At 33.1% G+C, this 25106-nt stretch overlaps 1 protein-coding gene across 1 annotated transcript; it reads left to right on the top strand.

The window, feature by feature from the left end:
- Window positions 1-68: 68 nt before the first annotated feature.
- On the top strand, window positions 69-19324 carry prss16 (serine protease 16). Its single transcript, XM_089120936.1, has 12 exons — window positions 69-212; window positions 2122-2267; window positions 2729-2828; window positions 5483-5612; window positions 5698-5821; window positions 7129-7206; window positions 9217-9264; window positions 9336-9608; window positions 12892-13024; window positions 16985-17164; window positions 17306-17457; window positions 18408-19324. Exons 1-12 carry the CDS (start codon window positions 155-157, stop codon window positions 18456-18458), a joined length of 1473 nt encoding a protein of 490 aa, XP_088977062.1. The 5' UTR covers window positions 69-154; the 3' UTR covers window positions 18459-19324.
- Window positions 19325-25106: the final 5782 nt, after the last annotated feature.

Below are 25106 nucleotides of genomic sequence, written 5' to 3' on the forward strand. Positions count from 1 at the left end.
TGCTGATCTCCGCGTCCAGGTTTCAGGTGTTCATTATATCATACTGTACACTGTACATACTGAACTGTATAGCATTACTGACTCCCCAGCCGGGTATAAAAGTATAATACACTGGACACCATCACAACTGAATCCTGTTCTTTGATCCGGTGCAATGATGTCTGTGCTGAGACAGCTAACTCTGATTCTGCTATTCCACCTGGTTTACTCCGGTAAGACTTAAACTTCTCCATTGTTTAAAGGGATACTCCACTGTTTTTACATATTAAATGATGTTATTGCCTTAACAAAGACGAGTTGATACACTTTGATAGCACTTAACTAGCCCAGTTCATTCAATATGGGCCAAGCAGAAAAGCGACCAACACCTCCACGTTTTCCCTATTTAAACACAGTTACTCGAGCAGTGTAACTCGACCTAGGACGGTGACTCAAAATAAAATGTTGCGCTTTTTTAAGCGTGTAAAGTGGATAACTATATTGTATGGCGGATATCACAGCAAGTGCTTGGGAGCATTTCGACTCGGCGCAGTAATATCATCACTCGTGAAAAGTCCTCTCCCCCTCTCACTCCATAGATATATATGTGCCGAAGTGCTCCCAAGCAGTGGGATGTATGTAATCAACATTACGTTATTAGAAATCACTCTAATATGATGATTTTAATGCTTAAAAACAATTGTTACTGACCCCAAACATTTGAACGGTACTGTTTAATGTAACAAAAGCTTTCTATTTCAGATAAATGCTGTTCTGTTGAACTTCAAAGAATTCTGATTAGTTTTTACACAATTCTTTTCGACATTGATAAACTTTTCTTGAGCATCAAATCATCATATTAGAGTGATTTCTGAAGGATCATGTGACACTGAAGACTGGAGTAATGATTATGTAAATTCAGCTTTGATCACAGGAATGAATTTAAAATAGATTCATATATAAAACAGTTCTTTTAAATTGTAATAATATTTAACAATATTACTTTTGTGTGTAATCAAATAAATGTAGCCTCGGTGAGCAGAAGAGACTTATTTTAAAAATAATTAAAATATTATATATTATAAAAATAATTATAAAAAAAATGTATGTTTGTTTTGTTTGTTATTTATGTTTGTTTTGCGCACAAAATTTAATATTATAAAAATCTTGCCGATCCCTCATCATTGCTCTCATTAAGCTCCAGCTATGGTGATATTTGATAGTTGACCTTCAACCCCAAATATGTTTAGAATATATGACAGCACAGAGCACATTGTAAAAATGAATACGCTTTATCTAATCGATAAAATTGTGGCAACAGATTACAAGCAATATTATTAGTTAATTTGAACAAATTAGAATTAAGTAATAATTAATCAAATTATTCCTTAAAAGTTAACCATTTAAAATGAGTAAAGTTTACACCAAAAAATTTAACAAAAATATCTGATAACAGATAGACGTCAAAGATTAATTAAGAACTCTTGATTTTATATTGCCAACATTGAAGACACCTGACGTTAACAAGCAGAATCACTGAAGGAGAAACCTAAAACAAACACCGATCAGCATAAGGCGACTTAAATGTAAGTTTTACTCATTTTAAATGGTTTACTTTTAATGAATTATTCATTTGAATAATTATTACTCAATTCTAATTTGTTAAATTGAATTAATAATGTTGCTTGTAATCTGTTTCCCCAATTTTTTTTGTTTAGATAAAGCGCATTCATTTTTACAGTGAAATGTTACTGGGTTGTTAATATTCTTTCAATTATTGTGTGTGACATGTAAATATACACCAAAGCTTCAAAATTACAACATTTGCAAATTAAAATTACAAAAAAAAAATTACAATTTCATCATTTGATGGGTTTGAAATAATGTTAGTGCTTAAGAGTTGAAGAATGATAAATATCAATGTTTTTCAGGCATGTCCACACTGAAAATGAAAATAAATGTTGCTTGAGCAGCAAATCAGGATATTGGGATGATTTCTAAAAGATGCTGAAAATTCAGCTTTGATCACAAATAATAAATTACATTTTAAAATGTATAAAAATAATGCTTTAAAATTGTAATAATTCACAGACTTTTTTTCCAAAATATAAAAAAACACGTTTTTATATATTTTTTTTCTAGGTCAGATTCTATGGCGAATGAAGGACCACGTGCATAAAATCCAACAGGCCCGAATAAAACACACGTCCACTGCCATTCCCAAAACAGGCACAATCCACCAACCCCTGAACCACTTTGACCAGCAGGATGACAGAACTTTCCCACAGGTACACATTAGCCTATAGACCTCACACCCGTCCTCACCACATGCGATCAGGGGAACACTTTATAATAAGTATACGGGAGGAGCCTAATAAAGTACTTCAATCATTTGTAAGTATTAATTAGTTAATTAATAATCTTTACTGTATATTGTATTGTCTACATTGCTAATAGGCTAGGCTATATAAAAATAGTGAGCTCTTCATTCATAGTCATTAACATAGTATTGTTTAATTAGCTCATGTGTAAGAAGTCAAATAATGCGTTTTATGCTTTATGCGTTATTATTGTACACTTATTATAAAGTGTTACCGAAATGGGTCGTTTCAATTCCTATATTAAAAATTATGTGAAATAAATAATGATTTAAGTTATTATAAAATGTTGTTTTAATTAATTAAAATTAGTTAATTAATCATGTCAACTATTTTGTCATCATTTATTGATTAATATTTGTTCTGCACAGAAATTCTTTGTGAACGACGTTTATTGGCAGCGTTCAGATGGACCGGTCTTTCTCTACATTGGAGGAGAGGGACCCCTCTCCAAATTCAGTGTATTGTACGGTTAGAAACCCTTTTTTTTTTTTTTTTTTTTTTTTTTTTAAAGAAGTCATTCTGATTCTTTCAACCTGATCTCCTGTGAAAAATTATTAGCAAAAATACCCATCACTTCCTCCTCCATCTCGCTGCTGCTTCCGGTCAAATGTCCACTGGGTGGCGCCAAATGTTGCAGGTTCAAAACTAGTTCAACTCTAAAAAAAACATCTGTCGAAAAAACATCATGCAGTCATTTACAACACAACATGATTTTATAACTTTTGGGAGGGCTCTTAATATCATTTTCCTGTCTGCTGCAAAGTCTAACAATATAGACTCATCCGTCACATGCCATAACTTGATGTCTCAAAACATGCATTTACATTTATCCAGAGCAATGGCTTGCAAATAAAGAAGAACATTACAAATAATAATAATAAAAAAATGTCCAGAACTGAGTGTTCATGAAGCAAAGGTTGTGCGTCTATGGACCAGCCGGAACAGATGAGTAGCCTAACATACAATTAACACACAAGTAACACACTAACTAACAAGAAACTCTGATTAACAAACTGGTGAATGATACACTCAGTCTATGTGGTAGTTCACTATTAGCTATTCAGTAACTACTATTTTTATTTTATTTTTTTACATATTTTACTGTTTAATAATTAACATGAATAATGCATAATTTATGATAAAAGGTAACGGACGGTAGCCCGCTAGTAACGACGCAAGTGTTACTACATCCTCCTAAAGAGACTATCATTATTTGGATCAGTTTTCTAAAGTGAAAACATCATAACTAATATTGTCATTGTAAACTTTTGAGATTTTTGTGAGATTGTCAATGGTAATTCCTTCTGATGGATTTGGCAACACTTTAGTCATAACTTGTGTGTTCTCATGATCTCCACTTTATTCATTACTAGTGTGTTCTCATGATTTCCACTTTAGATGTAATAACACTTTTATTATCCAAAATCTCACAAAAACCTCAAAAGTTTACATTGACCTTAGTCAATATTAGGGAGTTATAATGTTTTTCACTTTAGAAAACTGATCCAAATAATTAGCAGTTTATAAGGATGTAGTAACACTTGAGTTACTTATGCGTTAGCATTACCATTACCTCATATTATACATTATGGATTATTTATATTAATTATGAACCTGTATATAATAGTTCTTAGTAGTCTTCTGTGAGGTATGAAAAAATAGTAATAGCTAGTGAACTACCACATAGACTGAGCGTTGTTACTTACTAATTCGTTAATCAGAGTTTCTTGTTCGTTAATAGTTACTGAGTGTTAGTGCGTTACTCACTTTTCCCTGTGTAGTTATTCATTAATAAAGGAATAGTTTTCCAAATTTGAATTCAATTCGAGGTTGAAGTTAAGTTAAAATTAACTTTGAATTGATTCTTTAATTTTTAGAATTTTAATTTTGGGTTGTTGAGCTGTTAATTTTGAGCTATTTTTAATTTTGTTATTTAATTTTGCTATTACGCTATTTCTTAATAGCGTTCATTAATCAGAGTTTAGTTACTGTGTTGATTGTGCACTACTTATTTCTTCCTGTGGTAGTTATTCATTAATGAAGGAACAGTATTCTAAAGTTGAAGTTAAGTTAAAGGTAAAGTTAAAGTTGAAGTTAAGTTAAAGTTAAGTTAAAGTTAAAATAAAGTTGAAGTTAAGTTAAGTTAAGTTGAAGTTAAGTTAAAGTTAAGATAACGTTGAAGTTAAGTTAAAGGTAAAGTTAAAGTTAAGTTAAAATTGAAGTTAAGTTAAAGTAAAGTTAAAGTTGAAGTTAATTTAAAGTTAAGATAAAGTTGGAGTTAAGTTAAAGGTTAAGTTAATGTTAAAGTTAAGATAAAGTTGAAGTTTAGTGAAAGTTGAAGTTAAGTTAAAGGTAAAGTTAAGTTAAAGGTTAAGTTAAAGTTAAAGTTAAGTTGAAGTTAAGTTAATGGTAAAGTTAGGTAAAGTTAAAGTTAAGTTGAAGGTAAAATTAAAGTTAAGTTAAAGTTAAGTTGAAGTTAAAATTGAAGTTAAGTTAAAGTTAAATTTTAAAGTTTAGTTAAACTAAAGTTAAAGTCAAAGTAAAGTTAAAGTTGAAGTTAAGTTAAAGGTAAAGTTAAGTTAAGTTGAAGTTAAGTTAAAGTTAAATTGAAGGTAAAGTTAAAGTTAAGTTGAAGTTAAAGTTGAAGTTAAATTAAAGTTAAGTTTGAGTTAAATTAAAGTTTAGTTAAACTAAAGTTAAAGTCAAAGTAAAGTTAAAGTTGAAGTTAAGTTGAAGTTAAGTTGAAGTTAAGTTGAAGTTAAGTTAAAGTTAAGATAAAGTTGAAGTTAGGTTAAAGGTAATGTTAAAGTTAAAGTTAATTTAAAGTTAAGTAAAAGTTGAAGTTAAAGGTAAAGTTAAGTTAAAGGTAAAGTTAAAGTTAAAGTTAAGTTGAAGTTAAAGTTGAAGTTAAGTTAATGGTAAAGTTAAGTTAAAGGTAAAGTTAAGTTGAAGTTGAAATTAAGTTAAAGGTAAAGTTAAGTTGAAGTTAAGTTGAAGTTAAGTTGAAATTAAGTTAAAGGTAAAGTTAAGTTAAAGTTAAGTTAAGTTAAAGTAGAAGTCAAAGTTAAATTCAAATTGATTCTCTAGATTTGCGAAGTCTACCACAGGCATGTGATCTGCAGGGCACCATGTGCTGATGGCGGAGAGGCACGCGGCGCTGCTGGTGTCGCTGGAGCACCGCTTCTACGGGCAGAGCATCATCCCTGATGGACTCGAGACTGAGACCCTGAGACACCTCTCCAGCCAGCAGGCGTAATGATGACGAGCTTTCACACATCGCAATGGTGATCGCAGTGACAGGAATGATGCATGTTGTTTCCTCTCCTCCCGGTCTCAGTTTGTCCGACTTGGCTGCGTTCCGGCACTACATCAGCCAGCGCTTCGGCCTCTCGCACGCCAACGCCTGGATCAGCTTCGGAGGCTCCTATGCTGGAGCTCTCTCGGCCTGGCTGAGAGGAAAGGTTTGTTCCCAAACAATTCTCTAAAAGTGTTGTTGCTGTGCCTTTACTAATGCATGCACTTATTGTGTCATTACACTTGTGCGGCTGGGATACGGGTGAGGTTCGGCACAGGTTTGGGGGTTTGGTGGGTAAGGGAAGGGTCAACGGTATAGGGATGTCACAATATATCGTGATAATAAAATACATCAATATGTATCGTGGATAGTGACAACATGTATTGTGTATAGTTCACCCAAAATAAAAATTATTATATCTAGTTTTCAGAGTTTTAGTGTCATTACTACATTAAATGCTATATATAATGTTATGTAATATATAATGTATAATAATGCAATGGAGGGTCCTGATATTTCCAAATGACTGTTACCAGTAAAAAGTGGCCGACATTATTTAAAATACATCTTGTCAGTGAAAGAGCATTTGTTCAATGTAAGTACAATGTAAAAACATGTATGTACTCAATAAGTGTACCATAGAAATTATTAATTTAAATGTTTGTAGACATCATTAAGTGGAACCGAAGTTTTTAATTAGTTTTTAATCTTTAATTCGAATAAATTTTAGAGTCATCAAATCTCCTCCAAGGTCTATCACCTCATAAAGGGTTAGTTAACAAAAAAATGAAAAATCTGTGCATCACTTTACAATAAGGACCCATTAGTTATCATTAGTTAATAACAATGAGCACATGAGTAGAATTGATTAATCATGTTAGCTCAAGGCCATACATTAAATTAATATTAATATAAGTTACATTAAAGTAATATTAAAGATTATAATTAGTGCTGGGCAACGATTAATTGTGATTAATCACATCCAAAATGAAAGTTTGTTTACACATAATATGTGTAAAAGAAAAAGAAAAATGTGTTATTTATATGTAACATTTTTATATTTATATATAATATAAATGATATACAAGCATGAATGTACATGCAAATATTTCTTAAATATATGTGTGTATTTATATATACAAAATTATATGTTATGTAAACACAAACTTTTATTTTGGATGCGATTAATCACAATTAATCGTTGCCCAGCACTAAATAATTAGTAATACTAATTAGTAAATGTTGAGATTAACATGAACTATGATGAATCAATTAGCTTTACTTGTATATTTCATTGTTCATGTTGAGGAATGTAATAACTATTAACAAATGGAAGCTTAATGTAAAGTGTTAACGAATTCTGTCATCATTTTCTTTATAGTTTTTTTGTTTTGTAACACTGAAGAAATGTACAAAAATGCCTATGCTGCTCTTTTCCATTGAGTGAAACTGCAGAATGTGTTTCTCCTCTAGTTTCCTCATCTTATCTATGGAGCAGTGGCGTCCTCCGCCCCCGTTCAAGCTCAGCTGGACTTCAGCTCTTACAATAGGGTGAGCGTTTCATTCTTGTCAAGTATCGTTATTATTCATGGTATTATTGTTTTCGTTCAGTACAATTGTCCTGTGACCGAATACGGTTCCTTCGTTAATGAATAACTACACAAGAACCAATGAGTAACATAATATTAACTATCTAGTAACTATTATTAACTAACAAGAAACTCTAATTAACAATCTAGTAAGTAATAGCGCACAGACGAAAGTGTTACTTCACTTATAACTATTTTTGAAATGCTTCCCAGAGAACTTCTGAAAAAGTTTATTAACAATCTAGTAACTACTATTTACTAAAAAGAACTAGTAAGTAGCTCACAGGTACTTCATACTTCTTTGGAAATTATAAATTATTTGGATCTGTATTATAAAGGAAAGATCATGGGAACTAACTAATGAATCAAGTGTTACTACATGATCTAGTCGTGATTTGTGCAACCAAACACAAAAGTCATTCAAGCGTTTGAGATTTTTGGTGAACTTTAGTATACTTTTAGAAATTTTTTTAGAAGTATGTCGTAACACTTGAGTCGTTATACTTAGTTCCCATGATCTTCACTTTAGAATACGGATCCAAATAATTACTAATTCCCATTGAAGTATGAAGTAACACTTACATCTGTGAGCTATTACTTACTAATTCGTTAATCAGAGTTTATTTTAGTTAATAGTAGTTACTAGATTGTTAATAAACTTTTTCAGTAGTTCTCTAGGAAGCATTCAAAAATAGTAGTTATTGATTAGTTAATAGTGAACTACCACTTTCATCTGTGCGCTATTACTTACTAGTTTGTTAATCAGAGTTTCTTGTTAGTTAATAATACTTACTAGATTGTTAATATTGTGTCATTCATTGGTTCTTGTGTAGTTATTCATTAACGAAGAAATCGTATTCTAAAGTGTTGCCAAAAGGGTTAACATTTGACAATTATAGGCCTAATAATTATTTTATTTTACATGTCTCAAGTCACAATAGTAACATTTATGTTTTAAATACTTCACTTTCAAACGTTCAAATCTTCAAGCTTCATTTATTATGGCAGGATACTGGTGGAACCATACTCTTCTATCCACAGAAATGTTGGAAATCGTGTGAATAAAGGAACCTAATATGCATTGTTTTCCCCAATTCTATGGTGCACTTCTTATTTATAATATAATATTTCACATCATTTATCATATTTATATATGACCAAAATAATTAAGGTTTGAAAATTTGAAATTTGGTGACTTTTATGACACACACACACACACACACACACACACACACACACACACACACACACACACACACACACAAATGAACTGGTTTACCTGTAACAATATGGAAAAATTAAGCCATAGGACTCAAATAAAAGGTTGAAAACATTTTTAGAGCATTTTGTTACATTTTTATTACATTTTGATGTTTTGTTAAGCAAAATGCTTTCTCTGTGTTCAGGTAATGACTGTTGACTGTAATGACTCGTCAAATGTTTCTTTGATGAGTCAGTTTTTGCATTATTATAATTAACAACAATGCAATAACTGACTCATCAAATACAATTTTAAACAAAAAAATATGTAAACCTTCTAAAAAATAAACTTTGAGATTGTCTAAACGTATTTTCAAATCCACAACCTAATAAAAGTAATTATTATGTTTTAAAAAAACTAGAATTTACAAGCCTCTTTAAATAGAGTTATACAAGCGTCTAGTAGTTACAACATGACATCAAATGTGTGTTTTTTTTTTGTTTTTTTTTTTTTACTGCTACCGAACCAATGACACTAATCTGCCTTAAAATTTGAATTTTTAAATACTGCTTTAATTGAATAATAAAAAAATATTAGAAAAAAAAAGATAACTTTCAATCAGAACTCAAGTGTGACTCCCATATTAGGAGAGGGTTAAACTCGCTGCATAGGATTCCCAACACCAACAAACAACAATTTGACAAACTCTTTTCAGAAAACTTTTAGTTATTATAACTTGTGTGTTTTGGCATTGAAACGTTTATTTTGCAGGTGGTTGCTTCTAGTCTTATGAATGAGGCAGTGGGTGGCTCTGAAAAGGTAAGAGCACATTTAGGGTTGCTATGAATTTATCTGTGTCTATCTGAGTGTGTGTGTGTGTGCTCGCTCAGTGTGTAGCCGAAGTGAAGGGAGTGTTTGCAGCGGTAGAGGCGGCTCTGCTCATGGGGAATGAGACCCAGGTGGGGAAAGACTTCGGCTGTTGTGAGACCCCTCTGAAAGCGGAGGACAAAACAGAGCTGTTGCAGAGTTTGGCTGATATCTTCATGGGAACTGTCCAATACAATGAGGAGGGGGTCGCATTCAGCATCGCTGAGCTGTGTGACATCATGACCAATAAGAGTGAGGAGATGGAGGCGTATGACCGTCTGGTCAAAATAGTGGCGGTAACAAATCTCTTTTTATGTGGCTTCCTATAAATTTGTTAAAAAAAAAAAAAAATGGAATTGTATCTATAGCTTTAATAAAGAAATCAAATTAAATGTAAGTTTAGATGTATTTTAAAGTTTTGTGGTATAACAGTGTTCATTACCACAGATAAGATAAGTAATAAGATAAGTCACTTTCATACTTTATTGCTGTGTTGCGTAGATTAGAAATAAAAAAAATCTAATTTTAAAAGAAAAAAACAGTGATTTTTTTTTTTTGATGATCATTTTCTTTCATTTTAAATTGCACTCAAAACACTGTAAAATTATAAAAGTAATATCTGTAAAATAAAAATGCAGCTGTTATTTTAGGTATTGTGAAATTAATGACAAATTCCAGTCATTCACATATTTTATCCAGAAAATTTATTGTTTTTTAATACAGCATTTTTTCTGTTTTCTTAAATTACATAAAAATATATGTAAAATTACAAAAAATATAATCTGTAGGCTAATTAAACGATAAAATTCAGAAATTTAAAAAATTTTTGACTCAAAAAATGTATTCGAATTAAAGATTAAAAACAAATTAAAAACTTTGGTCCCACTTAATGATGTCTACTAACATTTAAATTATTAATTTATACAGTGCACTTATTGAGTGCATACATGTTTTTACATTGTACACATTTTAAAAATCACCTGCATGTATTGACATCTGTAATTCATCTCCGTATTAAAAAATTAAATCAAAAAATTGTTAAATGACCAGCAGCCTCCCGAAAAACTGCAATATTAAAGTAAGACATCCTAAATTAAATAAACTGAATAACACTGTTATTTACAGGTATTTCCTGCATTATTATGATCAAATACCTTCATTGTACAAAAAACGTGACTGGCAGGTACGGCTGCCAAACAAAAAACCATAAAACTAAAGCAAAATATTCTATTTTAAATAAACCAAAAAAAGAACAACAAACACTGTTATTTCACATGTATTTCCTGATTATTATGATCAAATGCTTGTTTGTTAAATATACTGGTATATACAGTGATTTGAGTAGGACACCCATGCTAAAGTTGCCTAAAAAGAGGAATAAAAAATCATCTTTTGGAAATTGATCTTAATGCCTTAATTAGAAAAAATGAGAAAAATCCAACCTTTAAGGACACCAATTTTCTTTGTGAATGAATAATGTATCATAAATAAATAAATGTTTTTCCATAAAATACAGGGAGCATAAGTCAGGACACCCCTATGTTAAATTCCCTTAGAGTCAAGTAGATTTTTATTTCTAAAAGCGCTATTTCATGGATCCAGGATAATATGCATCCTGATAAAGTTCCCTTGGCCTTTGGGATTAAAATATCCCCACATTATCACACACCCTGCCTTCTCCACACCTGGCATTGTGTACTTTTCATAAGATCATTTTTCAATGCAAATCAAACCAGCTGAACTGAAATAAAACCAATCTCTAGGTGTGGTGAAGGGTGTGTGACGATGTGGGGATATTTTAATTCCAAAGGCCAAGGCAACTTTATCAGGATGCATATTATCCCGGATCCATGAAATAACTGTCCTTTAAAAATAAAAATCTGCCTGACTCTAAGGGAATTTAACATAGGGGTGTCCTGACTTATGCACCCTGTATTTTAAGGAAGAACATTTATTTATTTATGATACATTATTCATTCACAAAGAAAATTGGTGTCCTTAAAGGTTGGAGTTTTCCTCATTTTTCTAATTGAGGCATTAAGATCAACATCCAAAAGATGATTTTTTATTCCTCTTTTTAGGCAACTTTAGCATGGGTGTCCTAACTTATTTACATCACTGTAACTGCTCAAAAGTTTGGAAAATTACGATTTTTTTAAAATAATAATTAAGAGAATGAATAATTAAATTATTTTTTGTCTCTAATGCTTACCAAGACTTGATTAAAAATACATTAAACAGAGTTTATATATACTGTATTTAAAAATGAAATGTATTCCTGTGATCAAAATCTGAATTTCATCATCATTACTCCAGTCTTCAGTGTCACATGATCCTTCAGAAATCACTCTGATATGATGATTTGCTGCTAAATTGTTATTGATGCTCAATTATTAATAATTGTTCTTTGTTACACTTTAGGCTGCTTGTTTTTTGTGTGTGATTCTTTTAAATGAAAAATACTAAGATTTCACAAAATTACTGTTTTACTGTATTTTTCATAAAATAATTACAGCCTTGTAGCATGTAAGGGACTTATTTCAAAAGCAAAATCTTATTATTCCAGAGTTTACACACACACACACACACACACACACACACATTTTTTTATAGGCTGTAAACAGTGTATTCTACGGAGGCGTATTGCATTCACTTGAAGAAAAAAAAATCTACTCTGTTTTTCTGAATTAACGAGTTAATTTTTCATGAGAAAAAAAATTGCTCTGTTTTTCTGAATTAATGAGTTAATTTTTCATGAGAAAAATTTTTTTTGCTCTGTTTTTCTGAATTAACGAGTTAATTTTTCATGAGAATTTTTTTTTTGCTCTGTTTTTCTGAATTAATGAGTTAATTTTTCATGAGAAAAAGTTTTTCTCTGTTTTTCTGAATTAATGAGTTAATTTTTCATGGTTTTTCTTTTTTGCTCTAGTTTTCTGAATTAACGAGTTTTCTCGTTAACGTAATTTTCTCATGAAAAATTAACTCATTAATTCAGAAAAACAGAGAAAAACTTTTTTTCTCATGAAAAATTAACTCATTAATTCAGAAAAACAGAGCAAAAAAATTTCTCATAAAAAATTAACTCGTTAATTCAGAAAAACAGAGCAAAAAAAATTTTTTCTCATGAAAAATTAACTCATTAATTCAGAAAAACAGAGAAAATTTTTTTTTCTCATGAAAAATTAACTCATTAATTCAGAAAAACAGAGCAATTTTTTTTCTCATAAAAAAATTAACTCATTAATTCAGAAAAACAGAGTAGATTTTTTTTCTTCAAGTGAATGCAATACGCCTCCGTAGTATTCATTCACAAGCAGAAGGCTATTAATATTCTAATTTTCCACAGATGTTGTGCAACTAAAATGAAAAACACAATATCATTTCTGACCAGCTGAGGGCATCACTGACTGAAAAATGTTGCCAATTCTCTTTTACATTTGAAACAAAACTCTACACTCAATGTACAGTTTCCTCTTACTGTAAAATACATTTTGCTAAAGTAAAATACTATTTAAATGATAACATCATCACTGATTATGTGGATAAAGCTTGATGACCGTATTTGTGCCACATCTTCAGATGTACCGTGCCCGAGAGAATGTCCCGTGTCTGGATGTCTCTCATGAGAAGCTTGTGCTTGAACTCACTAACACTAAAGCTTCATCCAGTTACAGACAGTGGTTCTACCAGACCTGCACTGAGTTCGGCTTCTGTGAGTATTACATCAACTCTACTCTTTTTGATCCTTCTCTGACTTCTGGTTCTCAAACCAACATCTAGTCTATAAAATGTGTCTGAAAGGCATTGCTTTAGATTACAAAATAAGTGGCATCTGCAAACAAACTTCATCTTTCTATCTATTTTGCTGGGACTTTTAACAAACTGGTGTCAAGGTGATTGATTTTATAAAGCTTATGCGTTTAGCAATTTGCATGAAGGATGAAGACAGTTCCCTCAAGTTCACACAACTGGAGTAACATTTGGTGTAGTTCATCATCAGACGTTCAAATCATCTTTATCTTGAACACTATATCTATTTTTGTAAAACTATATGCTCGATTATTATGTTCTTTAAAATAATTGCCATTTGGTGTGATAAATATTTTATCCAGTGGAATGACGTTGCGCTGGCAAATATTTTTAAGGTCAGTGTTTTGGGTCCACCTCTCTGTTTCTGTCATCCGCTCGGTAAAATCCAACACTTTTTAGTTAGCTTTACATAATGTCTTAACTTAATTGTACAAATCTAGTGATCTGTACTCACATACTGTTCCTTGTTTACTCTGAAAACCCAAGTTAAGTTTAATAGATTTTTTTTTTTTTGAGTTCCATTTTGTCAAGCAAAAAAGAGTTGAGGCTGTGAAATTCCTAATAGACTTTCTCTTCCTATTAATGCAACAAAAAATCACAGTTATTTGATTTCAAAGGAAGGGAAAAGTGATACAGTCGTGCTCAGAATTAATGGGACCCCTGGTAAATATGATGAAACCTGGCTGTAAAAAATAATTCTGCATTGTTTATCCTTTTGATCTTCCATTCAAAAAATTGGCAAAATTCTAACCTTTAATTGAAGCAAAAGAATTGAAAGTGGGGGTAAATCACACTATGAAATAAATGTTTTTCTTCAAAACACTCTGGCCATAATTGTTGGCACCCCTAGAATTTTTTATGAGAAAAATATCTCTGAAGTACATTCCCATTAATATTTATTTTTTAAGTACATCAGGGTGACTAGGAACATGAAATTGTCCAGGTATGACTTCTTGTTTCAAGGAGTTTAAATATGAGGAAGCACAAAGGTCAAATTCCCTGAATCATCCATCACAATGAATAAAACCAAAGAACATGGTTCTGATGTGCATCAAAAGATTGTTGAGCTTCACAAAATAGAAAGTGGATGTAAGAAAATAGCTAAAGAATTGAAAATCCCCATTTTGACCATCAGGACAATAATTAAGAAGTTATAATCAACTAAAGATGTTATGATTCTGCCAGGAAGAGGACGTGTGTCTATTTTGCCTTAATGGACGGTAAGGATGAAAGTTTGAGTGTCCAAAGACTCTTCAAGGATCACAGATGGAGAATTGCAGAGATTAGTTGAGTCTTGGGATCAGAAAACCTAAAAAAAAATATCAGACAACCCCTACATCCCCACATGTTGTTTGAGAGGGTTTCAAGAAAAATGCTCCTTGCTCATCCAAAAACAAACTCCAGCATATTCAGGTATCAGACACGACTGGATCTTCAAACGGTACAGGGTTCTGTGGTCAGATGAAACTAAAAAAGGGGCTTTTTGGCAGCAAACCCAGCAGATGTGTTTGGTGCAAACAGGGATGAAGAGTACCCCATGCCTACGGTTAAATATACTGCTGGATCTTGTATGTTGTGGGCCTATTTATTTGCTGGAGGTCCTGGACATCTTGTTCAGATACATGGTATTATGGATTCTATCAAATACAAAAAGATAAAAAATAAAAACCTGACGCCTTCTGCTAGAAATCTTATAATGGGCCGTGGTTGGATCTTCCATCAGGACAACGATCCAAAACAAAAATCAACACAAAAATTAGTTACGGAGCACAAAATGAAGCTTCTGCCATCTGTTATCTTGGCAAAAGTTTACAGATCTGAGGTTGCAAAAAGTTTTTAATAACAGGGTGCCAACAATTATGGCCAGAGTGTTTTGGAGAAAAACAGATTTACCCCCACTTTCAATTCTTTTGCTTAAATGAAAGGTTAGAATTTTGCCAATTTTTTGAATGGAAGATCAAAAGGATAAACAATGCAGAATTATTTTTTACAGCCAGTTTTCATCATATTTACCAGGGGTGCCATTAATTCTGAGCACGACTGTACATAGATTGCTTTTAAAAGGTGACCTAACTTCTGACTAAATCTTTAATTAGTCTATATTGCATGTCGAAAAATTATGTTTTAAAATTTTATTGCTACACCCAGTGTCATAATTTCTTAATTGGGTTGATATAATCCCTCTATATTTGTGATAATATCTTGCAATTGACCATGCTTGAGTGAAACACAGACTTAAATATAAAATAAATATATTTTATTTATTAATTGTAACAATAAAACTTTTATTTTATTTTTTTATTGTGCTAGTAAAGACACAAGACAGCACATAAAATTGCCAAACCAAAGCAATTGCATAATTTATTCATGCTGCAATGCACTCTGGGAGTCAGTAATTCTGGTTAGAAGACGTCAAGAGTAAATCTAGTCAAGTACTCACCGCAGTCCTTTTTTAGTTACGCAAACTCTTGTGTAAGTGAACTATACAAAGCGTTTGTTATTACAACATATTATTCGGATTTCACTTTAATTTGTTTTTGTAAGGCAATCGGTTTTCTTTTTTTTTAAGTAAGACTAACTAATTACATTTTACAGTGTAATGGAGTTTGGGTTCTTGCCACTATTGCCTCTGGCTTGCTTAGTTGGTGATATTTAATATTCATCAATATTATTGACTTTACTGCACCGTGGAAAACTGAGCGGATGATGACATCACTGATTTCTATGTGCTTTATGGCCGAATTGAGCTCATTGATGATCTTCTCACATTTATGAGTACTGCATTATCCTTAAACTGATTTCAACTGAACAATAAATGTTTACTATTGTGTTTTTAGAGCTGCTTTACCGCAGAATTGAATCCATTTGCATCATTGAATCATTATTTTCCTGTTATCACTGTAAAGCTGCTTTGGAAATTTGTATTGTATAAAGCACTATATAAATAAAGGTGACTTGACTTGAGTGTATTTAAGGTAATTAAATATTCTATTATGAGGTTAGTTTTCATCATGTCTATTAAAGGAGTAGTTCACTTTTAAAAAAACTTTTGCTGATAATTTACTCACCCCCATGTCATCCAAGATGTTCATTTCATTCATTCTTCAGTCAAAAGAAATTAAGGTTTTTGATGAAAACATTCCAGGATGTTTCTTCATATAATGGACTTCAATGGGAACCAAACGGTTCAAGGTCCAAAAGACAGTTTCAGTGCAAACTGCAAACTGTTCAAAGGGCTTTAAATGATTTCAGACGATGAATAAGGGTCTTATCAAGCGAAACGATCGCTCATTTAATAAATAAAAAACAAAGTTTAAGTTTTATAAGCTCAAATGCTCGCCTTGCTCTGTTCTGTGATGCGCGTTTGTGAATCTCCTGTTCGAACTCGTTTATCAAAGTGAACGAATCTTTTTTCGTGTCATTTGGTTCATTCAACGAACGAAATGAACGAGTTGACTCTGGGAAAGATTCATTCATTTTGATGAACGAGTTTGAATTGGAGAGCAAGGCGAGCATTTGAGCTTATAAAACTTAAACTTTGTTATTTATTTATTAAATGAGCGATCGTTTCGCTAGATAAGACTCTTATTCATCGTCTGAAATTGTTTAAAGCCCTTTGAACTGTTTGAAGTTTGCACTGATACTGTCTTTTGGACCTTGAACCGTTTGGTTCCCATTGAAGTCCATTATATGGAGAAAAATCCTGGAATGTTTTCATCAAAAATCTTAATCTCTTTTCAGCTGAAGAAAGAAAGACATGGACATCTTGGATGACAAGTTTTTTTTAAAAAAAAGTGAACTACTCCTTCAAGTGTTTATTTATAATCCAACTTTGCACCTTTTATGTTGGTTTATGGATCAGATCAGACATGCGAGGACACTCATTGCCTCTTCTCACGCGTGTCAACCCTTCAGTCTCAGACTGAGCTCTGCTCTCGACTCTTCAACATCGCTCAGGACAGTCTGCCGGTCCGCATCGACTCCACCAACCAGTACTATGGCGGGAACCGGCCCCAAACACAAAGAGTGCTCTATGTCAACGGTGAGCTCGCAGATCCTTTCACCTTCAAGGTCATGTTCGAGTTCATTCATATACATGTAATGACAGTGAAGGTGCCCGTTCAGAGTACAGTGATTGAACATTATGTGATGTGATTCATAAAGACCTGTTTTTCTGACCAAGGCAACATTGACCCGTGGGCAGAGTTAAGCGTCGTCTGGAATGACGAGATGGTGGACGATGACAGAGTCATTCTTATTGACGGCACCGCCCACTGTATGGACATGAACGCTGATAAATCAATGGATAAACCTGCACTGCACCAAGCCAGGAAGGTAACATGTAATGGAGTTTGTGAAAAAAATATGGAAAAATGAATCATTTGAGTTTACTTTTACTTAAAATAAGGGAGTTGACTTACCTTTTTCGGTAACACATTACAATAAGGTTTCATAAGTAACTACCTGAGTTAACATAAACTAAGAATGAGGAATACTTCTAAAGCATTTATTAATCTTAGTTAATATTAATTTCAATATTTACTAATACATTATTAAAATCAAATTGTATTTGTTAACATTGTGAACTAACATGAACAATGAACAGCTGTATTTTTTATTTACTAACATAACAAAGATTAATAGATAATGTAATAAATGTATTGCTCATTCTTATTCCATGTTAGTTAATTCATTAATGAACCTTATTGTAAAGTGTACACTTTTCTCCATACACTAAACAACGCTGGGTTGTTTGAACCCAAATTTGGGTAAAATATGGACAAACCCAAATGTTGGGTTAAAAATGTAATTTCAAATTAACCCAACTTCAACCTTCAACCCTTTTTTAATTGCATTTTAACCCAACATTTGGGTTTGTCCATATTATACACAAATTTGGGTTCAAACAACCCAGCATTTTTAGAGTGTAGGGATGCACTGATAATACAATTTTGTCCAATACTGATAACTGATCATTCTTTATATTGGAAAGCCGATAACCATTATATTGGCCGATAAATCTAAATTTAGATTTTATTTTATTTTTGAGAGCCTGATTACAAAAACAAAAGTCTCACCATATCCCAAATCACACAATTATACAATGATGTTTTCATTATAATATTTTTCCGCCGATATGAGACTTGCATGTTGCACTGAACTGCATTTTCCTTTTCTATTTCTTATCTGGCCAATAACGATAACAATAAAAACGAACATATATGGGTCGATACCGATATATTGTATTTTTTCTCATGCAGTTTTCCTTGTTGTTATCCCCATAGGAGATTGAAAGACGTGTGGCCATGTGGCTCAAAAGCGCACATATGGTCTGATCAGCACGACTTTTTTATGATCACATGATGACCGATGCGTGCCAAATGGGTTTCTTTTTATCTTTTAATTGAAAAAGAGAGATCTGAGTGCTTGAAATCATGAAATCTGCTCTACATTAGACTTCTTAACCTTATTAGTTCACCACAAATGTCTAAATTATTTCCATGTACAGTATGTAATAGTAGGTCTATTAAAATATTTACACTCACATGATTGCCAATCTTAAATGGTCTAAAAATTGTTATTGCATGATTAATTCTACTCAAGCTCAATTTATAATTCTATACGAACATACTAATATTACAATCCCACTTTATAACTTTATATCATTGGTGGTCTTTAACTACTTTGCACTTACGTAAAACTAAGCATTTGATTTGTACTTACACAAACAATGCTGGGTTGTTTTAACCCAAATTTGGGTCAAATATGGACAAATCCAAATGTTGGGTAAAATGTCATTTAAAATTTTAACCCAACTTCAACTTTCACTTTCAGCTGTAAATTTTTTAATTACATTTTTAACCCAACATTTGGGTTTGTCCATATTTGACCCAAAATAAAAAAGATTGACCAAAAAAAAATAAAAAATTTTTTCGCATTTGCTTAGGTTAGGAGTACATTTTGGGTTGGGGTTTGGTAAATAAGTATGTAATTTCGTGCAAATACTTTAATTAAATAGCATTTTATTAGAATTTCACATTTGTTTTGTAAGTAGTTAGACACCTTATAATATAAAGTAATATAAAGTGTATTCATTGTTACAGAAATAGAAAGCTAGTGTGTAATTAACTTTTGCTTTTGTGAGACACTTAAAATAATAGGTGTGAGTACAGAATCCAACACCACACCTGTCCAGCAACACGTCCTGCACCTTTAATCAATGTGGAGATGCATATACTACTGAGCTATTCTTACTCTGTGTGCTAATTTGATGTATTTATCACAAAAATATAACAAAATATATATAACAAGATAATAACAATATCAATATGCTTATGTTTTACCTTGTTCAGTAAACTAATGTAAGTTAACTTCTAACTAATACTCTGTATACAGTGATTAATAAGGCCTTTAATGATAATAAAATGTGTGTTATGCAGAATTTATTTGTGTTTGCGCTCTTGCTACTATGCAGATGTGGCATATTTCACACCTTGTTTAGAAATGATCGTGCTGTTCTGAGGCTTTGCCAAAACCTTAAATGTGTGTGCTCTTAACACATGTGATTTAGATAAACCCTACAATGGGCAATTTCCATTCACGATAATATCTGTGAAAAGCCACCAGCTTGTTTTAGACAATAGAAAGAGCTGTTGGTATTACATACTCCCACTCCTATTAGCAATCGTTACTCTTATGTGATGAGAGAGAGAGAGAGAGAGAGAGAGAGAAAGAATTTGTTGTATAAGTAATTGTTTGGTGCTTCAAAACTTTCTATACTGTACATTTTTTACAAGTTCAGTTATGCATTTCCAGGTTCAAGAAAAATATGTTGAGATGCATGATGTTAAGAACAAGAAAATGATCCTGGTATTCTCATGTACTCCCATTGCACATTACAGGAGTAATCAGTCATTTCTATGCAAATAATGTAGAATTAGGGGCATGTGCAATGATGTCTGAACAACAGCAGAAACGCAAAATCAATCTTACTCAATCTGGGAATGTATGTGTGTGTAAGGTGAGCAAGAGCCAGTTGTTACAAGGCCATCTGCTTGGCGGCGGTGTGTGTGTGTGTGTGTGTGTGTGTGAGGGGGTGTTTTAGGGGACAGGGGGTGTGTTCAGCTCCTGCTGTTTGGTCCTGCCTCTCGCTGATTGATGATCTCCACTCCCCTAGGGTCGACCAGGTCACGACCTCCCACTACTGACCCCCCCCCCCCTCCTCCGAGAGAGTTCATTCAGCACACACACACATACACACTATTCACTCCATTTTGCTGTCTTTCCCCCTTTCCCTTTCAAACAGATCTATGAATATATATATACACTTGCCAATATACTGTACATGATCATTTGTCATGTCATGTAACAGTAGGATCCTGCTGTCATATGCTGCGCGTCATCTAAAATTGTTTTAAACAAATATTTTATAATTATTTTCAATAATATACATTTATGCTAACTGAGAGTATGTGTTTGAAATAGTTTAGCTTATATAAATAGTATTTTAAATGTCATGACTCATGTCAACTGCCCACAAGGCTATTTAAGTAAATAAAAAAATAATTAAATAATAAATCTATAAAAACATTTTATTGAATATATAGTCATTTATGTTATATATGATATATTTCTACACTGAAAAAAATATTATTGGTTGAACATAAAAAAATAAGTAACCTGGTTGCCTTAAAATTTTAAGTTCATTGAAATGGAAAAATTGAGTTAATACAGTGAAGGAGATTGATTTAATCATCCGAAACTCAAAATATTATGTTATCTGAACTATATAAATTATCTAAGTTGATTTGACAAAAGAAAAAAATGTTGTGATTACAAATCATGAATATATTTTGTTACAGTGTATAAATATTGTGTTCATTTGAAGCAGTGCGTGCTAATTGTCAATGGTCCATATACATTTGCAACTAAATTCCATTTTTAAAACATCCATGCACACAACGTGTGTGTATGTGTGTTTTATTTGCATGATTCAGTGTGTTTTACAGGTCCTTTTTCTTTTCTGTGACTTCTGTACATACGTACACATGATTATATGACCGCTTTGCTTTACACACATACTATGTGTAGACTATGAGCAAAACACCTGCAACTACACATATATTTTAACCATGCTGTACATTCTAATATCACTATGAATTATTATTTTTTAAATCAGCCCGCAATCAGGCTTTATCTCATCACTGCAACCAGATTAGCAGAAGCTAAGAGTGTGTCATAGATCTCTCTCTCTCTCTCTCTCTCTCTCTCTCTAGCCTGTTCCCTTGATCAATGAGCAAGTGCCAGAGCAACAACTATTAATCAGGGCCTATCGGCTATCTGTCTACCACAACAACCAATCACAGCGGCCCGACAGCTACTCCATAACAAATGGAGCGGGGGTGGGAGAGGGAGGGGGGGCATACTTTATCTGATCTTAGCCAGGTCACAGCACAACGACACTTACAGATGACTACAGATGCTGATTGAAAACACACATGCGGTCTAAAACAAAAGCACACAGGCCCGTGTAAACAGGGATGCAGTGCTGCATTGTTGGTCAGACGTGTCCCGCGTCAAGAACAGATCTGAAATAAAGTCTTGAAAGATTTGGATTAGCTTACTTTTTTTTTTTAGCATTTTTGATAAATCACAAAGAAAATAATTTAAAAAATAATTTTGCCTTCCCTTAAAGTTTGATAGGTTTATTAAGCATGGATACAGCATTAAGGGTTGGATAGAGAAATGTGGCCCGGTTGATCGTTCACTACAACCCAAAAAGTCTGTTAGACGAGATATATAAGTCAGAGCCGGCTGAGAGGACTGCACGTTTGGTGGATGCAGCTTTGAAACAGTCTGTTCTGTGAATAAATCTGACTTGACATGAAAGCTCTGAGAGGAGTTAGTCAGAAATATTGATCTCGGGTTAAGGAAATAGTAGGTCTAATAACAGTACGTTGGCTTTGACATCAGCACCTCTTAAAGGAGTAGTTCACTTTTGAAAAAACTTTTGCTGATAATTTGCTCACCCCCAAGTCATCCAAGATGTCCATGTCTTTCTTTCCTCAGTCGAAAAGAAATTAAGGTTTTTGATGAAAACTTTCCAGGATTTTTCTCCATATAATGGACTTCAATGGGAACCAGACGGTCCAAGGTCCAAAAGAGAGTTAATAACAGTTTCAGATGCAGCTTCAAATGTCTTTAAACGACACCAGACGATGAATAAGGGTCTTATCATGCGAAACGATCGGTTATTTCAAAACTTTTCTAAGGACAAATGCTAGCCTTGCTCTATTCTGTGAGGCGCGTTTGTAACGTCACGTAATACGTAATTACGTTCAAAAGGTCACAGGCGACGTAGCCGGAAGTACAGAATCAAAATCTTCCGACATCGTTGTTTTACCTTTTAAATCCTTTTTTGTAAACGGCGTTAGAGTTAGTTTGCACATTCAACCTATGCGTTCAACTTGTAAACACTGACACTGTACTTCCGGCTACGTCGCCCGTGACCTTTTGAACGTAGTTACGTATTACGTGACGTTACAAACGCGCCTCACAGAATAGAGCAAGGCTAACATTTGTCCTTAGAAAAGTTACATTTTTGGAATAAGCTTTGAAATAACCGATCGTTTCGCATGATAAGACCCTTATTCATCGTCTGATATCGTTTAAAGACATTTGAAGCTGCATCTGAAACTGTTATTAACTGTCTTTTGGACCTCGGACCGTCTGGTTCCCATTGAAGTCCATTATATGGAGAAAATCCTGGAATGTTTTTATCAAAAACCTTAATTTCTTTTCAACTGAGGATAGAAAGACATGAACATCTTGGATGACATGGGGTGAGTAAATTATCAGCAAAAGTTTTTTCAAAAGTGAACTAATCCTTTAAAATGAAAGGGTACACAGTGAATTTTGCCCTACTCGACTGCCTTCAGTCAGTGTATTAAATCACTTTGGAGTTCACCTCTGTTTTATCCCATTATTTTAACCAGTTTTCAGGTCGGCATAATCATCAGAAACTATAATACTTGTCTCGCTTGAGTCGACGCTAAATGGCAACGTCTCTATCTTAAGTAATTCAATGTCGTATCTCACCAGCACTCATGACATCCACGTTGTTCTTGTACGTCCTCTTTTTGTGGGACCTTCTACTCTTCTTTGCAATGCGATGTAGGCAATCCTGTTTTTATTCATGCGAAGTACATGACCAAGCCACTGGTGTTGTCTTTCGTTTACTTCTCGCTCAATCGTTTCTATCCGATAAAGAAAAACTATAAAACTAGAATACTGCACACCATTCTACAAAACTATTTGCACATCTGAGCCTTTGTTATTAAAGGATTAGTTCAGTCCAGAATTAAAATTTCCTGATAATTTACTCACCCCCCACGTCATCCAAGATTTTCATGTCTTACTTTCTCCAGTCCAAAAGAAATTAAAGGAGTAATTCACTTTTCCAAAAAAACTTTTGCCGATAATTTACTCACCCCCATGTCTTTCTTTCTTCAGTCGAAAAGAAATTAAGGTTTTTGATGAAAACATTCCAGCATTTTTCTCCATATAATGGACTTCACTGGTAACCAAACGGTTCAAGGTCCAAAAGACAGTTTCAGTGCAAACTGCAAACTGTTCAAAGGGCTTTAAACGATTCCAGACGATGAATAAGGGTCTTATCAAGTGAAACGATCACAAAAAAAATTTAAGTTTAAGTTTTATAAGCACAAATGGTCGCCTTGCTCTGTTCTGTGATGAGCGTCCGTGACTCTCCTGTTCGAACTCGTTCATCAAAATGAGCAAATCTTTTTCCGAGTCAATTTGTTCTTTTCGTTCGTTGAATGAACCAAATGACACGGAAAAAGATTAGTTCATTTTGATGAACGAGTTCGAACAGGAGGGTCACGAACATGAATCACAGAACAGAGCAAGGCGAGCATTTGAGCTTCTAAAACAAACTTTATTTATTAAATGAGCGATGGTTTAGCTTGATATTGATAAGACCCTTATTCATCGTATGGAATCGTTTAAAACCCTTTGAACAGTTTGCACTGAAACTCTCATTTGGACCTTGAAATGTTTGGTTCCCATTGAAGTCCATTATATGGAGAAAATCCTGGAAAGTTTTCATCAAAAACTTTAATTTCTTTTCGACTGAAGAAAGACATCTTGGATGACATGGGGGTGTGTAAACTGTCAGCAAAAGTTTTTTTATGTGTGCCGCATTGCAGAGATTTGTGGTTAAAAAGTACATAAATGTTTATTTTTATGGTTTCTCTAAGTCTCTTATTCCTCGGCTGGGATCGTGTAGAGATCTTTGAAGCTGCACTGAAACTCACATTTGGACCTTCAACCCGTTGAGAAACGTTGAAGTCACTAAATGGAGAAAAATCCTGAAATGTTTTCCTCAAAAACCTTAATTTCTTTTCGTGTGAAGAAAGAAAGACTAAACTGAACTAATCCTTTCATACAAAGATTCAGACAATATAGATTTACAGTGAAATATGTCTGTTGATTAGAGACAGTATCAGATTCTCTAAAATAACACAAGCCTCACATTTGATGACTTCAGTCAGCGCAAGTAACATTCAAAAGTTTTAATCTCAGAATAGAGATTTACCAAAAACAACAACAACGAGCCTTTAAAATGTACGGTAACATACTCTATGTTGGTTTGTCAAGTCAGTATAATGGCAACAACTAATCTAAAACAGAGTCAACATGTATAATGAAAACTGTATTCTGCCATTTTTCTTGGCTGGAAACTTCAAACACTCCAGCCTCATTTTCAACCCCTCCTCACATAATAACAGTTCCCAGATCAGCAGGACCTTCACAAACGGCTGCTCTCATACTGTACCACAGTGAAACGCTACGCGCGAAGACGAAAGTTTCAGCTCTCCTCTCGGTGAAGCAGCCGTTCATCATCACACCTCTGCAACAGTCTGTCAGTGTCTGATGCAAAGCAGACCTTCCTCGAGATTTAT

This window comes from Pimephales promelas, chromosome 16 (genome assembly GCF_988280905.1).
Source record: "Pimephales promelas chromosome 16, fPimPro1.hap1.1, whole genome shotgun sequence".
Classification (NCBI taxonomy): Eukaryota; Metazoa; Chordata; class Actinopteri; order Cypriniformes; family Leuciscidae; genus Pimephales; species Pimephales promelas.